This window comes from Pipistrellus hanaki, assembly GCF_964339955.1.
Source record: "Pipistrellus hanaki genome assembly, chromosome: Y".
In the NCBI taxonomy this organism is placed as follows: domain Eukaryota; kingdom Metazoa; phylum Chordata; class Mammalia; order Chiroptera; family Vespertilionidae; genus Pipistrellus; species Pipistrellus hanaki.
The window spans coordinates 4,917,516-4,936,081 of NC_140525.1; the positions used below are offsets into that span (position 1 = coordinate 4,917,516).

At 39.3% G+C, this 18,566-nt stretch overlaps 1 protein-coding gene and 2 pseudogenes across 8 annotated transcripts in view; all 3 read right to left on the reverse strand.

The window, feature by feature from the left end:
• Positions 1-18,566, reverse strand: part of LOC311615834 (ubiquitin carboxyl-terminal hydrolase 9X-like) — a 206,135-nt gene that overhangs the window by 36,185 nt on the left and 151,384 nt on the right. For all 6 annotated transcript variants that reach the window (XM_084871268.1, XM_084871269.1, XM_084871265.1 and 3 more), the window contains 4 exons: positions 13,530-13,638; positions 13,030-13,176; positions 10,569-10,715; positions 7,444-7,666 (listed from right to left, as the gene is read on the reverse strand). In XM_084871268.1, coding sequence (XP_084727394.1) covers positions 7,444-7,666; positions 10,569-10,715; positions 13,030-13,176; positions 13,530-13,638 — 626 coding nt within the window. The remainder of the gene's footprint in view (positions 1-7,443; positions 7,667-10,568; positions 10,716-13,029; positions 13,177-13,529; positions 13,639-18,566) is intronic.
• Positions 2,540-5,521, reverse strand: LOC311615850 (large ribosomal subunit protein uL16-like; annotated as a pseudogene). The gene is made up of 2 exons: positions 5,498-5,521; positions 2,540-3,503 (listed from the first exon to the last, which is right to left on the reverse strand). The product of its transcript is annotated as a large ribosomal subunit protein uL16-like (transcript).
• LOC311615833 (cytochrome c oxidase subunit 6C-like) lies at positions 6,419-6,869 on the reverse strand (annotated as a pseudogene). Its single transcript has one exon. The product of its transcript is annotated as a cytochrome c oxidase subunit 6C-like (transcript).

Consider the following 18,566-nt stretch of genomic DNA (forward strand, 5'->3'; position numbering starts at 1 on the left):
CACTTGTACAGGGTTCTTACCATGAATGAAAACGCAAGCCTGGAGTAGCTCTGAGTGAGCCAGGGAGTGGGTGGTGAATAAATGTGAAGGCTTAGCATACTACTGTATACTATCATCGACTTTATAAACACTGTACACTGAGAACCATGGGTCAAAAGGAGTGGATAATTTTTTTATTTTTATTTTTTTAATATATATTTTATTGATTTTTTACAGAGAGGAAGAGAGAGGGATAGAGTGTTAGAAATGTCGATCAGCTGCCTCCTGCACTCCTCCTACTGGGAATATGCTCGCAACCAACGTACATGCCCTTGACCGGAATCGAACCTGGGACTTTCAGTCCGCAGGCCAATGCTCTATCCACTGAGCCAAACCAGTCAGGGCTATTTTATGTTCTCTTCAATAAATTAACTTAATGTAAATTTTATTTTACAAACTTTAAAAATTTAAAAAGTTTGAACTCTTAATATTTAGCTTAAGAGACATATTGTGCACTGTACAAAATATTTTTATGTCCTTATTTTGTAGGCTGTTTTCTATTAAAAAATCTATAATAGTAAAAGGGTAATATACTAATTAGATGAAACCAGGGCTGGAGGGAAGCCAGCATGGATCTTAGATGCCTGTAGGCAGCTTGAGAAGAGAAGCAGCCTGAGTCCTGGGTGCCTGCTGGCGGCCCAAGGAGGGAAATTCGAGTCTTGGGTCTGGAGAGAAGCTGGTGCCTGTAGCCAGGGGAGGGAAGTTCTACACCCTTGCACAAAAATTTTTATGCACTGGGCCTCTAGCATTAAGTAAAAAACATATTTCATGATAAACTAAGACACAACTAACCCCACACACCCTAGCCTACTCGTGAGAGGGTTAGAATCATCAATACACTGTCTTTCACCTTCACATCTTTTCTTACTGGAAGGTCTTCAGGGCAGTAATACATGGAACTGTCATATCCTTTGGTAATAGCACTTTATCCTATAAGACCTCCTGAAGAACCTGTATGAGGCATTAGGAGGTGCCATTCTTTGAAAATATGTCTAAGGTGATTTGCTTGGTTTCTTTAATTCATGACAGATTTTGCCTGTAAGTACATAAATAATGCTATATTCCTATCTGAGTCTGAAAACTTTTCAGTATTGGTTTCCAAGTTTTCATGCATTTTAAGCTAGTAAATAAGGCCTACAAAAACTGCTAAACCCTTCACTGTGAATTTTCTTGGGGATTTTTTCTGTTCTTTTGCAAGGTCCTTTTTCTTGCCTCTTCAGTTATGTGTTCCTGTTCCTGATTTGAACCACCTCTAGGATATTCTGTGCCAGCCTCATCCACACCTATGTTAAGGTTGTTTGCAATGACAAGCCAGGCCTTGTTGATTTTTGCAACCATCTTATCCTTGGCAAAGCCTTTGAAGTCATGGAGCAATCTCTCTTAGTGTGCTCCTGTATGACATTCATATACTTCTTAGTGACATCACTCCAAGGTCAAGCAAGGTTATTTTTTATTTTATTTTATATAACAAATCTTTATTGTTCAGATTATTACAGGTGTTCCTCTCCCCACCAATAGCTCCCTCCACCCGATTCCCCACCCCACCCACTGTCTTCATCCATAGATGTAAGATTTTTGTCCAATTTCTTCCTGCACCTCTCAGACTCCCTTCCTCCTGAGAATTGTAAGTCCACTACCTTTCTATGTCCCTGATTCTATTATATTCATCAGTCCATTCTGTTCTTCAAATTTTTTATTCACTTGATTTTTAAGATATATATATATTTTATTGATTTTTTTTTTTACAAAGAGGAAGGGAGAGAGATACAGAGTAGAGAGTTAGAAACATCGATGAGAGTCATCGATCAGCTGCCTCTTGCATGCCCCCTACTGGGGATTGCCTGCAATCAAGGTACATGCCCTTGACTGGAATCGAACCCGGGACCTTTCAGTCCGCAGGCCGACGCTCTATTTACTGAGCCAAACCGGTTTCGGCTATTCACTTGATTTTTAGATTCACTTATTGGTAGGTATGTATTTGATGTCTTTTTGTTGTTCATAGTTTTTACCTTTACCTTTTTCTTCTTCTTCCTCTTCTTAAAGAATACCCTTCAGCATTTCATTTAATCCTGGTTTGGTGGTAATGAACTCCTTTAGTTTTCTCTTGTCTGTGAGGCTCTTTATTTGACCTACAATTCTGAAATGATAGCTTTGCTGGGTAGAGTAATCTTGGTTGTAGGTTCTTGCTGTCATCACTTTGAATATTTCTTGCCAATCCTTTCTGGCCTGCATTGTTTTTGTTGAGAAATCAGCTGAGAGTCAGATGGGTACTCCCTTGTTTTTCTCTTGCTGCTTTCAAGGTTCTCTCTTTTGTCTTTTGCCCTTGGCATTTTAATAATGTGTCTTGGTGTGGTCTTCTTTGAACTCCTCTTGTTTGGGGTTCTGTGGGCTTCCTGGACTTGTAAGTCTATTTCTTTCACCAGGTAGGGAAAGTTTTGTCTTTATTTCTTTCAATAGGCCTTCAATATCTCGCTCCCTCTCTCTTTCTGACACCCCCAAAATCCAGATATTGGTATGCTTAAAGCCGTCCAAAAGGCTCCTTACACTATCCTCACACTTTTGGATTATTCTTTCTTTCTGCCTCTCAGGTTGGGTGTTTTTTGTTTCCTCATATTCCAGATCTTTGGTTTGATTCTTAGGATACATTTATCTACAGTTGAATTTCTTTCTTTCTTTCTTTTTTTTTTTTTTTTTTTTGTTTTGGATGGAAAGCTGATTTATTGGTGGCTGTAAGGTGGGGAAAGCACCGAGACACTCACGAGTGCAGGGCTCGCCATTTGTCCAGGGGACCGTGATTAGGGATGTATTTGACTCCAGAGCCATCTGGGATGAGGCGCTTCTCGGCCACTACGTCTTCAAACTCATTCGCATTAAACTTAGTAAAACCCCACTTCTTGGAGACGTGGATCTTCTGGAGGCCAGGGAACTTGAACTTGGCTCTGCATAGGGCCTCAACCACATGCTCCTTGTTCTGCAGCTTGGTGCAGATGGACATGATGACTTGGCCAATGTGGACTCTGGCCATTGTGCCTTGGGGCTTTCCAAAGGCACCCCCCGCATACCTGTTTGGAGCCTGTCAGCCCCAGCACAGGACAACATCTTGCTGAGGCAGATGATGTGGAAGGGGTGGAGTCGCACTCAGATGTGAAAGCCATTTTGCCACAACTTTTCACCATGTACTTGTTGGCACAAATACGGGCAGCCCCCAGGGCTTAGGAGGAGAGCTGCTCATATTCGTCTGACACCATGTAGCCACAGAGTGGGAACTCATCCACTTTAGCCTTCTTCTGCCCCAGATCAAAGATGTGGATCTTGGCATCAGGGACACCTCGCCAGAAGCCAGACTTTGGGTACGGCTTGTTCTTACAATACCAGTAACCCTGGGCTGGGCGGCGACCCCTGTTGACACCACGATCTTCAGTGGCACGCCGAAGGGAAAAGGTACAGTTGAGTTTCTGTATAGTCTTTATTTCAGACAGTGTATGCTTAACTTCTAACCTTTTTCATTTTTTTATTTTTATTTTTTTTGCATTTTCAGTAAGGTCCTTGAAGGTCTCTTCAAGTTGCTCAGCGGTTTTTTGAAGATTCTTGAGTAACCTTATAAATGTGATTGTGAACTCTCTGTCATCCAGTAGTTTACTCCATCTCTCCCTTTTGTGACATGCTTCTGTGTCTCTGCATTTGGCTGCCTACTTGTGCTGATGGAGTGGCTTTGTGTGGTTGGTGACCTAAAGGGGCCAGTGGCTCGGCTTCCCTAATCACCTGAGGTGGTTGCTCTTGGTACACCCATTTGTGGGCTCAGTGCAAAGTCTTGGTTTAGTTAAGCCTTGATTGCTGTTGGTGCACTTGGAGGAATTGATCTCCAGCCCACTGGCTGTGAGGACCTGCAGTGACGATAATGGAAGAGCTGCTGCGCTGCAGACACGCTTATGGTGCAGGCCTTGTTTCAGTGGGGCTTTGGTGCTCATTGAGTCTGCCTCCCGAATGTGATTTATGGATGTGAGGAGTTGAAATCTGGTGTCTTACACTGACATTAGGTACACTGGCTTCTGGATCTCCAATGGGGTGAAGTTCAGCTACTGTCTGAGGCCACCCTGTAGGAACTACAGTGAGAACCACAGTTCTCTCCTCCCTGCTTAAAGCTTGGACATTTTGGAGCTGTCTGCAACAGGATGCAAGTTTGCTAGGTTAAACTGCAATAGAGAAGGCCATTGCTTGGAGCTTGTGTGTGTTTATATATTGTGTGGGGTGGAGTTTCAGAGCATTACTAGGCTAGAGTGTGCAAACAGCGATGGCTACCAATCAGCTGTCTCTGCCTCTCTGACAATATCCCCACATCTTGCTCCCCAGCATAGCAAATACTCATTCTTGTGCAGTTCTGCAAGCAAGCCACCCTCGCTTTCCGACCTGATGGCAGGCAGTATTGTTTCTCCCCAGAAAATGGATTTCAGAGAGATTGGGAGCTTGTCTCTCTTCGGGTTGAAGAAAGCAACACCCTTCGCCAGCCAGGCTCCGCTGCCAGCCCATATCGCACACATGCCCCCATACCTTACTTTTTCAGCACTTGTGCCCTGAATGCTCCTTTCTCTTTCAGTCTAGTTGTAGAGCTTCCATTCAGCCAGTTTTCCTGGGATTCTGAGTGACAGACATTTTGTTTTTTAGTTGTAGTTTTGAAATTGTAGTGCATGGCAGGAGTTTAGGTGTGTTTTCCTAAGCCACCATCTTGGATCCTCTGCCCAAGCAAGGTTTTTGATGCCTTTGATATTTTAATGATTGTAGTTTTTTCCCAAATACACCAGTGTTTTCTTCAATTGCACCAATAGCCTAGGCAAAGTTCCTTTGGTTCCTATAAATGCTTTACAGGTGGAAGGAATAGATCTAAGTGGGAATTCAAAACTGTTATACTAGTAAGTCCTTGATCCATTGATTGGATCAAAGAGATGGTGTTTGGAGGATGAAACATCAGCTTGATTTTGAGATTAAGATCCCAATAAAAACAGTATTATCGCCAAAACCAGTTTGGCTCAGTAGATAGAGCGTACGCCTGCAGAAAGGTCCCAGGTTCGATTCCGGTCAAGGGCACGTACCTTGGTTTCGGGCACATCCCTAGTAGGGGGCGTGCAGGAGGCAGCTGATCAATGTTTCTGACTATCTCTCTCTCCCTCCTCTGTAAAAAATCAATTAAATATATTAAACAACAACAACAACAACAACAAAACCCACAGTTTTATCAAGCAAAACAAAAACAGTGTTATCAATCAAAATCTTGAAAGTATGCCATCTTCTAAACAGAACTCCGCTTTGCTGGCACACCAATTCAGGAGAGAATCTAAGAAAAGCTGAGCAATTATAAGTTCGTATTGACATGCTTGAGAACCCTGGGTTCTTACTGAACCAGCTCACAAAGGGTTTTCATTTTGTAGCTTGCAGTATTGCATCCAAGCAAGAATTTTCTGACCTTAAAGGCTTTGAAACCTGCCATTGACTTGGACTCCTTATGGATAAAAGTCCCCTTAGACAATTGGTTCCAGAACAGGGAGGTTTCATTCACATTGAATTTTTGCTCTGGCAAATAATTTTCTCCCACAATGAGCTTATCTAGAATTTAAAAAAATCCTTCAGCAGCCTTTTTAGTAATAATTGGTGACTCATCACTTTCACACTTTATAAATAACTATTCTTGAATTGTTCAAATCATGCAGAGCTACTGGTATATTAAAATTGTAGTTGAGTATTGTCTTTTCTTTTGACATTGCAAACAACATTTCTGATTTGGCTTTAACCATCATGTTTGCTCACAGAGATATGCTTCTGTGATTGTTTTTTTATCCAGGTCACTAAAAGTTTTTTGACAGTCTTGTCTTCATGAAGTAGATCATTAACACCTTCTATTATTTGTTCTTGTTCTTTAAGATAGCTTTGGCAGAATGGGACATTATTGATTTTAAGCAATAATCATCACTGAATTTCTACTTTTATCACCCTTAATTACATTTCAGAACAAATTTAATTTTGTTTAGATGTGGCTTATCACTGATAACATTAGCAGTAGATTTTGTACACTTAGGAGACATGGTAATAAAATGTTAATTAAGCACAAGAGAAAATGATGCAATTAAGGTTATTTGATATAAGAAAGTTTTAATCATGTTTTAGGAGTTTCTAACTAAATTTGATAAACGTGATCTTGCCAAAACCGGTTTGGCTCAGTGGATAGAGCGTCAGCTTGCGGACTGCAAGGTACCGGGTTCGATTCCAGTCAAGGGCATGTACTTTGGTTGCGGGCACATCGATTCTAGTCAAAGGCATATACCTGCGTTGCAGGCCCAATCCTGGTCAGGGTCGGGGTGTGCGCAGGAGGCAACCATTTGAATCAATGTTTATCTTTGTCTTTCTTTTTTTTTTTTTTCCCCCACAGTATTTCATTGTTTATTTATCAAGAGAAACTATTCCTTAGCTCAAATATTCATGTTTCATGGAGTTCAGGAATACAGGCCAGTGACAAACTTCTGTGGAATTCAACCCAAAGAAATTCTTTACATTCCAAGATCACTCTGTACTCTGAAATATACCAACCTTCCTTATTTCCTCAAAATCTTTCATGGAATCGTAATTTCTGTAGAAATCTGCATATGCCTTCTTTTCTTGGTTCAGCTACACCAAACTTATAGGAAGCTGCAACCCCCAGGGAGACAAGTATAGCTCCAACAATATGAAATCTCAGGCGCCTGCCAGAAGGCTGCGCATCTGAGGTTTTGGCAAAGTTCCGGAAGACATGGTAGTTATATTCTCCCGCAGCACCAACGTCCGTCCTTCCTGAGGGAGAACTGGGTGACCTATCTTTGTCTTTCTCTTTCATCACTACCCTCCCTTCCATTCTAAGAATCAATGGAAAAAAATATGTGAGGATTAACAAAAAAATAGTAATTTAAAAATAGATTTTATGTTGTTATTTTCTGTTATGATTAATTTCCTCCCTCTTTTGTGTTTTAGTTCTTATCAGCTGTCTGAAGACAATTTCATACTTCACAGGAAACCTGAGAGCACATTCCTTTAACTGAGAATATAACAAGAGGCACTTAACTGTTATCTTCTCACATTTTGACCACCCAAACTGTGATATTTTTAAAACTCAGATTATATTAACATTAAGCAATGTGTGAAAAGCAAATGCATGCTTTATATAATTTACATATTCTGTAGCTTCCAATTTATTTATAATTCTGAAGTTTGAATTTTATTTCATGTATAATAAAATAAAGCATTTTTCTCTATTACCCAACCCCCTGCAGAAAGACATTTATAAATATATTATACACACACATAAAAAACAAATAAAGCTAGAACTTTAAACTTGTAACTACTTCAACCAATAAAACCATCTGTACAAGTTAAAATACTTACTAGTTACTGCTGTTCCTATATAGTACATTTCAGTCAAATAGTCTACTATCTGTTTGAGATTCCTCACACAGTCAATGGCTAATGCCACAATTAGTTCAAAACCAGCAGTGATGGTAGCTGGTGAACTACAGACTGGAATAGCCTGCTCAACTGGCAATTCTCCATTTCTCATACATTGCAGGTAAACTTTTGAAGCAGGAAAGATGAAATCATCTATTAATTCCTAAAGAGTTAAAAGAAACAAATCACTGTTGCATAATGTAAGTTTTAGAAAAAAAATATCCTTGGAAGAAAGTATTTTATAATTAAATATCTCAAAAACAATTTTGAATTTTCAAGTTAAAAATATACAATTCCAGGAGAGAATCCAAGATGGCTGCTCGGGTAGGCACCTAGCCGCAGCCGCACGCAACAATTTCAATAAAATACAACTAAAATATAAAACGGACATTGCCCAGAACTACAGGAAAGTCGACTGACTGGAGAAGCAAGGAGAAAACCAGAAGGAGGCGCGGAGGAGCTGGAAAAGCCCAAGGTACGGAGACACGCGGCGCGCGGAGAGGACGGAGCCGGAGAGGAGGGAGGCCGAGTGCCTGGCTGGCGTTCCCAAGCGGGAAGGAGATAAACACTCCGACTGTGCTGGGCCCCCGACTGCTCTGAACCCCCGTTCTAGGCCAGACCCCGGGGACCCAGGCTCACCCATAGGGAGCTGGGCTGTAAGGCAGAACCTGGGGAAGCGGCGAAAGGAGGTCCCAGAGGCGCGCACACAGTGCGCGCAGAGAAGGGCCGGCTGGCTGTGCTGTAGGACTGCCCTGGCGGGAAGGAGACAGGGGCTCCAGTCTGCTCTGAACGCCACCTCCAACTCCACTTCCAACTGAACTGAACCCCAATACAGGGCTCACTGGGGGAGAGCATAGACAGTTTGGCAGCAGGCGAAAATCGAGGGCACCTTTCTCTCAGAGGCGCTTGCAACAAGTACTGAAGGACCCTGAGTCTCAGGAGTCGCATAGGACGGGGCTGACGGAAGCCAAGGCTGTAGGCTCCACCCTGAAACCCCGCCCCATCAGGAAAGCTGCCTGCGAAAATGCCTAAACCAAATAGATCACAAACGAAAGAAATGGAGGACAAAAAGCGACTGGATATAGAGTTCAAAACCACACTTATAAGGTTTTTCAAGAGTCTCCTAGAAAAGGCCGATAAAATAAATGAGACCTAGGAGGATATGAAAAGGGATCAACAAGAAATAAAGAATACATTGTCTGAAATAAAAAATATTATACAGAGTCCTAAAAACAGAATAGAAGATCGCAAGAATCAAGTCAAAGATTTGGAACATAAAGAGCCAGAAGACACTCCTCTGCAGAAGCTAGAAGGCAAGAGAATCCAAAAAATTGAAGATAATGTAAGAAACCTCTGGGACAACTTCAAACGATCCAACATCAGAATCATGGGGGTCCCAGAAGATGAGAGAGCGCAAGATATCGAAAACATACTGAAAGAAATAGTGACAGAAAACTTCCCCCACCTGGGGAAAGAATTGGACTTACAAGTCCAGGAAGCACACAGAACTCCAAATAAGAGGAATCCAAAGAGGACCACACCAAGACAAATCATAATTAAGATTCCAAGAGCAAAGGACAAAGAGAGAATATTAAAAGCAGCAAGAGCTAAGCAGGTGGTTACCTATAAAGGAACACCTATACGATTGTCAGCTGATTTCTCATCAGAAACCATGCAGGCCAGACGGGAATGGCAAGAAATATTCAAGGTGATGAATAGCAAGAACCTACAGCCAAAAATACTCTACCCAGCAAAGCTATCACTCAGAATCGAAGGTCAGATAAAGAGCTTCACTAATAAAAAAAAGCTAAAGGAGTTCATCACCACCAAACCAGAATTATATGAATTGCTGAAGGGGGTTCTTTTAGAAGAGAAAGTAAATAAAGATAAAAATTATGAACAACGAATACGTAACTATCAACAAGTGAATCTAAAATCCAAGGAAATTAAAAAAAAAATCTGATGAACAATATTAACTGTTGAATATAATAGAATCAGAGGTATGGAAGGGGAGTGAACTGATGATTCTTGGGGAAAAGGGGAGTGGGGGATGTGGGAAGAGACTGAACATAAACTGTGCACCTATGGATGAGGACAATGGGGGATGGGGAAAGGGCAGAGGGTGGGGTGGGAAGGGGGGGGAAAGGAACACTTGTAATAATATGAACAATAAAAATTTATTTAAAAAAAATACAATTCCATTTCAAAACACTATTGATTGTAATAAACATCCTCCATTTCGTAAATATTTTAAGATATTAAAAATTGACTAGATTTAAAATACACATATATTATAAGTAAATTTACTACCTTAATTATATATAAAAATAGATGCATAAAATGACACACTTTTCCTTGCATTGCAAGATATACATGAGGAAATTTATTCCACACATGTCATAAAAGGTAAAGTCTTGCAGGATAAATTCTCCTCAGTTTAAAGTATTATCAAGTAAAAATTCAGATTTGCTTAATAGCAAAATCACAAATTCTTCTTAACTTTCTAAAACATTTGATCTGAACTTTGATTTCTAGTTAACTTAAAATCTATTTAAGAGAAGGAGGCACATATTTAAAAAAAATACTGTAACATTCAGAGATAAGATTTTTGTATGATAAAGAAAAAAGGTCAAGATAATATCACAAAGACAAAATATAAAATATTATATATTTTGTCTACCGGGGATGTGCCTGCAGCCAATGTACATGTCCTTGACTAGAATCGAACCCGGGACCTTTCGGTCTGCAGACCGACGCTCTACCACTGAGCCAAACTGGCTTCGGCCAGCTAAATCTAACAAACACTTAAAAGGTCACAGCCAGTTTAGCTTTGGCCAGGTGGCAGAAGTGGTTGAAGCATCATCCATCCCCTCATAAAAAGACTTGATTCCCGATCAGGGAATATACTGAGGTTGCGAGTTACAACTGATAGAGGTTTCTCTCTCACAAAGATGTTTCTCTCTCTCCCCCTTACTTTCCAAAAAACAAATGAAAACATATCCTCACATGAGGACAAAGAAATAAAAAGATTATAAACATTTTTAGTGACCACATTTACAACTTACTTTAATGAGATTAGCACCTCCTTTTTCACAACCAATCTGATACTTTTTCTCAGATGTCTGAAAGGCCAGTAACTCTTTTGTTATCCCAAGGTGACCTTCCAAGACAGTCTCTTCTATACCTGTTTCACCTGTGTTTTTAACATTATCCTGCCAAAGACAAAACATTAGAAGGCATAACTTACATGAAAGAAAGACAAAATAAGTCAGAACAAAAAGGAGCTGGGGGAGTGACACATCAGATATAATTTCCCTAAATCTTACAATTTCTTATTTTATAGAGCTCAAATAAAACAGTAAATATGAATAATTTCACTCTAAGCAGATAGTAGCAAAGTTTTTGCCCCTCAAAACTAGGAATGACCTGGTCCAAATTGTCAATGGTGCTAAAATAGAGAAATCCTATTTTAAAAATACTTTACAAATCACTAGGAGAATGCTAATCTAAAAGCCAAAAAGCGACACATTTCAGAACTATATTCTCATAGAACTCTGTATAAGTAAAATGTATTAAGTGGATAATATAAATGCTAATTGATTAGATTGTTTTTTTGTGTTTTTTTTAGGCCACCAAATATTTTTGTTGCCTCCCCTCAAGAAAATTGGGAGTGAGAGAAATTATCTGATTCTTTCGCTTAAAAATAATTTTTAAAAATATTTATTTTATTAATTTTCAACAGAGAGGAAGAGAGAGGGATAGAGAGCTAGAAATGTCAATGAGAGAAACATCAGCCAGCTGCCTCCTGCACACCCACTTCTGGGGATTTGCCCGCAACCAATGTACATGCTCTTTGACTGGAATCGAACCTGGGATCTTTCAGTCCACAGCTTAAAAATAACTTTAAGAATCTTCATTAGCCCTGGCCCTTTTTACTTAGTGCTTAGAGCACATGTGTCAAACACAAGGTCCGTGGGCCAAATCCAGCCCGCCAGGCCTTGCAATGTGGCCCGCACCGCGCTGTCATCACTGCACTCCGCTGTCAGTTTATGACAGTGTCAGTTTATGACTGTTCAGTAAACCATTCGGCCCGCGATTTAGGCTGGATTTTAGATTTTGGCCCCTTCTCTGATTGAGTTCGACACCTCTAGTTAGAGCATCGGCCTGCATCCTGAAGAGCTTGGGTTCCATTCCTGGTGAAGAGTATGTACACCTGAGTTGCAGGTTCAATCCCCAAATCTGTTTGGGCATTCTATGGGAGGCAACCATTTGATGTGTCTCTCTCAAATTGATGTTTCTCTTGCCTATGCTCCCAGTCTCTCTAAAAATCAATGAAAAAATTTCCGTGAGTGAGGATTAACAACAGAAACTATCTTCATTAAATGACAGCTTGTAAATGAGGTAAAAAATACCAAAATTAGGACAACAAAATATCAGTTTATAAAGACATCTGTATATCAAGGCACATGCTCTGGTTTAGGCTCAGTCCCGTGTGTGGGTGTGCAGGAGGCAAAAGATCAGTGATTCTCTTTCATGATTGATGTTTCTCTTTCTCTCTCTCTCTCTCTCTCTCTCTCTCTCTCTCTCTCTCTCTCTCTCTCTCTCTCTCTCTCTCTCTCTCTCTCTGTCCCTCTCTGAAACTAACAAAATTATCCTATATAATAGAAGCCCAATGTGCTAAATGTCTGGTCGTCCATTCAACCAATCAAAGCATAATGTGATATGCTAAGGCTGCTCAACTGCTAGCTCTGATGTGCACTGACCACCAGGGGGCAGATGCTCCAAACGCTAGGTTAGTTTGCTGCTGGGGTCCAGGTGATTGAGATGTTCGTGGTCCCTCCCTCGTGGCCAATCTCCCGAGGCCCTCCTTGATCCCCCACTGTGCACGGGTGGGGACCTTTAGCCTGGCCTGCTCCCTCTTGCAATCCAGGGGATGTCGGAAAGGCAGTTTTAGCCTGATCCCACAGACCAGGACGAGAAAACCTTCTGGTGCATGAATCTGTGCATCAGGTCTCTCTCTATATATAACCTACACTAATAAAAGAGAAATATGCAAACCGATTGTACAACTTCTTGACTCCCACTAGTCAATAAGGAGTATGAAAATTAACCCAACAAAGAATGTGGGTTAATTTGCATACGCAGGCATGCAGCAACCTGCTATGAGGTGGAGAGTATGAGTTGAAGGAGCTACAGGAGCAACTGAAGGCTATTGCTGGAGTGAAGACTCCAGCTAGAGTGAAGACGGAAGGCACTGGCCAAAGCAAAGGCCTGGGTCCAAGTGCCAGCAGCCAGGGAAAGAAAAGCCTATTACACAAATCTATGTGCAACAGACTTCTAATATTTATATAAAATTCATTTTACAGTCTTTCTACAAATATTGAATTATTTATTCACCAATGGATAGAATATATTTTGTTTTATTATTCCTATGGGCTTTTAATATAAATTCTCAAAATTATAAATCCTTCTTAAATAAGGCAAATAATTTAACAGTGAAAAAGTAATCAATATCATGTAACATACCCTAATATTTTTGAGCCAATCAATTTCATTGTTGAGAAGAAATTCAGCATTGGGTACATTAATATTGCTGTTGTAAGCATAATTAAGAAGGTGCTGCAGAAGAGTGAAATAGTCATCTGAATGTTTACTTCTCTCTCTTGCTGTACTCTGAAATATAATAATTTATATAATATGAATTCACAAGTTCATGCTCAGAATTTAATTTTTTTAAAACACAGAGTACTGGTTAATGAAGTGGCAAAGCCTTAACATCAATAACATAAAACAATAAGATGTTTGATTTCTTTTTCCCCAAGAATATATATACATATATATTTTTTCTTAAGTATTTAAAAAGTAAATGAAAACAAGTCTATAAATAGTATAGAAAATAGTGAGAAAGATTATATTTCTTAAATATGTATTGACCTAATTTTAATAAAAGTTAAAGCTGTAATTTCCTCATTGTCCTTCATTTTAAGTATGAAGCAATATTGGTAACTCCATTAAAAAAATCTCACCTCCAAAACAGTAAAGAGAAGAGTAATGAAAAAAAGCAGAGGCCTGTGTCCCATACAACATCTGGTGCACATTAAAAAAAACTGCTCCTGTGCCAGCTGACGAATAGTTCTGAAATAAAAACATTTTCTATGTAACTTATTATTTTCATTAAATAAAAACATTCTAATACTGTTTTATCTTTAACTGGGAAGATAAATAATAATAGTAAAAATACAAGGTAACTCCATTAGAATTTAACAACATTATACACAGACAACTTAAGCTATATTTCAGGGAGTTAAACCTGAAATACTAACTGGGTAATACAAATATTACTATGTTATATATTTGTATAACATAGTTGAATATTTCATTTATTAGTCTTTAACATGTGGTGTAAATTAGGGTGGGATAAAACCATGTAAAGGACAAGTAAACATGAAAAAACATATCTTTATTTTTTTTTTATGTAAGTAAATAAAACACCTATTTATTTAAAACTTCTTTTGGAAATATTCCTACAGAAACAATATTAGATGACATGTAACGATGCTATAAAAGGTGCCACGGGTTATACATCATTTTTGACCTCCCACAGAATTGTTTTCTTTCTTTTTTTTAAACTTTTATAGTTGTATTTTTTAAAAAATATATTTTTTTGATTTTTTTACAGAGAGGAGGAGAGAGGGATAGAGAGCTAGAAATGTTGATGAGAGAGAAATACCGACCAGCTGCCTCCTGCACACACCCCACTGGGGATGTGCCCACAACCAATGTATGTGCCCTTGGCCAGAATCGAACCCGGGACCTTTCAGTCAGCAGACCGACGCTCTATCACTGAGCCAAACCGGTTTCGGCCAGAATTGTTTTCAATGAACTATATTATACTTGACGCCTAGTACACATATTAATGTACAGTTGGGATCTGGCTGGCCTATCCCTATGGGTGGTTAACTGGCTGGAGGAGAGGAGCCGTGAGCTGTTGGTCGGCCCTGCCCCCAATCAGGGTTTGGGGAACCGATAGAGAGGTGGCAATTTGCAGGTCTTTCTGTTTGCTTGGATTTTACATATATACTATGTAAAATCCAAGCAAACAATTGCAAAAAATTCTTGCAAGAGCCTTGGCCCCGGACCTCAGCCCCTACTCTGCTGCCGCAACTGCCGGAGGGGCCTCTGCTTCCTCTGCCTCAGTACCCCCCAATGCAGATTTGTCCAGAAGAGTGGCCAGTCTAATTAGCATATTATACATTTACTAGAAGCCCGCTGCATGAATTTATGCACGGGTGGGGTACCTTTGGGTGGCCTGTAGGGATTGAGCCAAAACCCTCAGTCCAATGATGCTTGCAGCTTTTACCTGCCATTCCTGCTCATCCTAGTGACAGTGCATGTCATAGCAAGCAATTGAGCAACCTTAGCATATCATTAGCATACCAGAAGCCCGATGCACAAAGATGTATTCAAAAATAGGCCTTCCTTTCCCTAGCTGCCAGCATTAGTTTCCCTCCAGGATCTGGCCCTTCACTCAGGCTACTGCCACATGCCTTTGCTCCAGAGCTAGCAGCTGCCCCTCCACCTGCCTTCAATCTGGACTGTACCACTATCTTTGTCACATTAATTTGCATATTCCCTCTTTATTGGCTGTACCACCATCCTTGTTGTGAAGTGATGGCCAATTTGCATATTCTGTCTTTATTAGATAGAATTATACTTTTTTTTTTGCTTTTATTATATAGGATGATTATAGAATTTAGTGGTTCTCAAAATATAGTTCTCAAAACAGCAGCATTACCTGGGAATGTAGGAATTTTTTAAAAATACAAGTTCTTAGCCCCATTTCATACTTACTGATTAAGGAACTCAGGGAGAGAGGCCCAGCAATCTATCTATAATAATAAAAGCATAATATGCTAATTAGACTGGAATCCCTTCCAGATGACCTTCTGGATGAAGCAGGTTTTGCAAGGGAAGCCCAGGTCCTGGGAGCCAGAGTAAAAGTACTGAGAGCAGCTGGGGGGAAGGAAGGCCTACTCTTACACAAATATTGTGCTTCAGGCCTCTAGTACTTAAATAATCAATCCCAATAATTTTTATGTATACCAAGGTATTTGAGAAGTTTTGGAAAAATCAGTCCCTAATATTTGTAATAAAAATATAATGTTTTTTAAACATTTCTTTTTAAAAATATATATATATTTTATTTATTTTTTAGAGAGAGGAAGAGAGAGGGATAGAGAGTAGAAACAAACATCAATGAGAGAGAAACATCTACTAGCTGCCTCCTGCACACCTACTGGATATGTGCCTGCAACCAATGTACATGGCCTTGACTAGAATCGAACCTGGGACCTTTCAGTCCACAGACTGATGCTCTATCCACTGAGCTAAACTGGTGTGTGTGTGTGTGTGTGTGTGTGTGTGTATATATTTATTTATTTTTGATATATTTTATTGATATTTTACAGAGAGGAGGAAGGGAGAGAGATAGAGAGCTAGAAATGTCGACGAGAGAGAAACATCAATCAGCTGTCTCTTGCACACTCCCTACCAGGGATGTGCCCGCAACCAATGTAGATGCCCTTGACCGGAATCAAACCTGGGACCTTTCAGTCCGCAAACCAACGCTCTACCACTGAGCCAAACCGGTTTTGGCTATATTTTTAAAAATGTAGTATAATGCGTTGATTTCTCTAGATTACATAGAATTGAACCTTGAACAATACAGGATTGAAGTGCACAGATATATTTATTAGTATATGCAGATATTTTTTCAATACATATCCTCAGAATTGTAAATGTATTTACATAATATTTTCTCTAGTTTACTTTATTTTGCGAATATAGCATATATAATATATATAGTCAGGGAAAAGTATGTTCACAGTTGTTCTTATTGAAAATAATATATTAATAATATAAGAATATACTACAAATCTACTTTTGCCTGTTTGTATAAATATGTAGTATTTGATAAGTGATGTATTGTTTAAATTATTATTTCAAAAATAATTTCAGAGAGGGAGAGAGAGAAATCATCAATGATGAGAGACAATCATTGATTGGCTGCCTCCTGCATGCCCCCTACTAGGTATTGAGTTCACAACTCAGACATGTGCCTCCAATAGGAATCGAACACGGACCCTTCAATCCGCAGGCCAATACTCTATCCGCTGAGCCAAATCAACTAGGACATAATCATTATTAAAGTAGCATCCAATAATGGTTTAATGTCCAAAATTTATAGAGAATTCATAAATTTAATAAAAAGATAAAAAATCCAATTTAAAAAAATGGAAAAAGAACCTAAATGGACACTTTTCAAAGGAGGATATTCAGAAGGCCTTAAGACAGATGAAAGCATGCTCTAAATCACTAATCATCTGAGAGATGCAAATCAAAAGGACAATGCGGAACCATCTCACACCTGTCAGAATGGCTATCATCAAAAAATCAACAAACGGCAAGTGCTGGCGAGGATGCGGAGAAAAAGGAACCCTCATGTACTGCTGGTGGGAATGCACACTGGTGCAGACACTGTGGAGAGCAGTATGGAATTTCCTCAAAAAATTAAAAATAAAACTCGCATTTAACCTAATAATCCCACTTCTGGGAATATATCCCAAGAAACCAGAAACACCAATCAGAAAGGATATATGCACCCCTATGTTCATAGCAGCACAATTTACAATATTTATGATTTGGAAACATGCCCATCAGCAGATGGATTAAAAAATTATGGTACATCTACACAATGGAATACAATGCTGTGGTAAAAAAGAAGAAACTTTTACCATTTGCAATGAACCTGGAGAGCATTATGCTGAGCAAAATAAGCCAGTCACAGAAAGATAAATATCACATTATTTCACTCATTTGTGGAATATAATGAATAATATACCAGTGAACTGATGAACTAAAATAGATTCAGATATACAGAAGAATCAAGAGGTTTGTCAAAACTCAGAGAGAAGGCAGGGAAGGATAGAGATCAACCAAAAGACTTATATGCATGCATATAAACATAATCAATAGACACAGACAGTAGTGGAGTGGTGAGAGCAGGTGTTGGGGGGGTGAGAGTGGCCAAGGAGAGATCAATGGGGAAAAGGAGACATATGTAATACTTTAAACATTAAAGAATTTAAATTAAAGAAATATTACTACGGTCTATTATCAACAATAGGATATTAGTAGTTAAACTTTTAGGGAGAGCCAAAAGTTGTACACAGATTTTTAAAAACCTTGCCCCAGAATATGTTTAGTGATTTTTCAAAAGAAAAGGAGACAGACAGTAGAGAGAAACAACAATGTAAGCGAAAAACATTGATTGCTTCCTGCCTGTAAGTGCTATGACCAGGGATCGAACTGGTGACCTTCTGTTGGATGGCATGACACTTCAAACAACTGAACAACTAGTCAGGTTCTATTCACAGGTGCTTGACTGTGGGAAGGGGAAAAAGGTATACACAGTACTCTTGACTCTAGGCTGGTAAAGGTCAATTGCAATTAGTTTATTGCTATGACACTGGATCATTTCAAAATAAGATTTGCTTAATAACTGTTTAACACAAGTTGTATACAAGCTAAGAGTCTATATCTCCTATTAAAAAATGAGAAATGAGACCTAGCTGGTTTGGCTCAGTGGAATAAGCATTGGTCTGCAGACTGGGTTCAATTTGGGTCAAGGGCACATGCCCGAATTGTGGGCATATCCCCAGTAGGGGGCGTGCAGGAGGTTGTAGATCCATGATTTTCTTGTCATTGTTGATGTTTCTATCTCTCCCCCTTCCCTTCTCTCTGAAACAAACAAAAAAATAAAATAAAATAAATTTTTTTTGAAAAAGAGATAAATGAAAAGTTCTCACAAATCTAGGAAAAAAGATTGTTCTGTAGTCATGATAAAATAAAGCCAGCAATATTGGCTTAAATTTGTAAAGGACTCAGTGAAAAGCTTTTGCAACCAACCCAAACAGTGCTAGTCCTTTTTTGCAAAATCAATTAATCCAGAAAAGACTTCAAAAAACACACTACCTGAATTTGTATATAATTTCAATTGACTT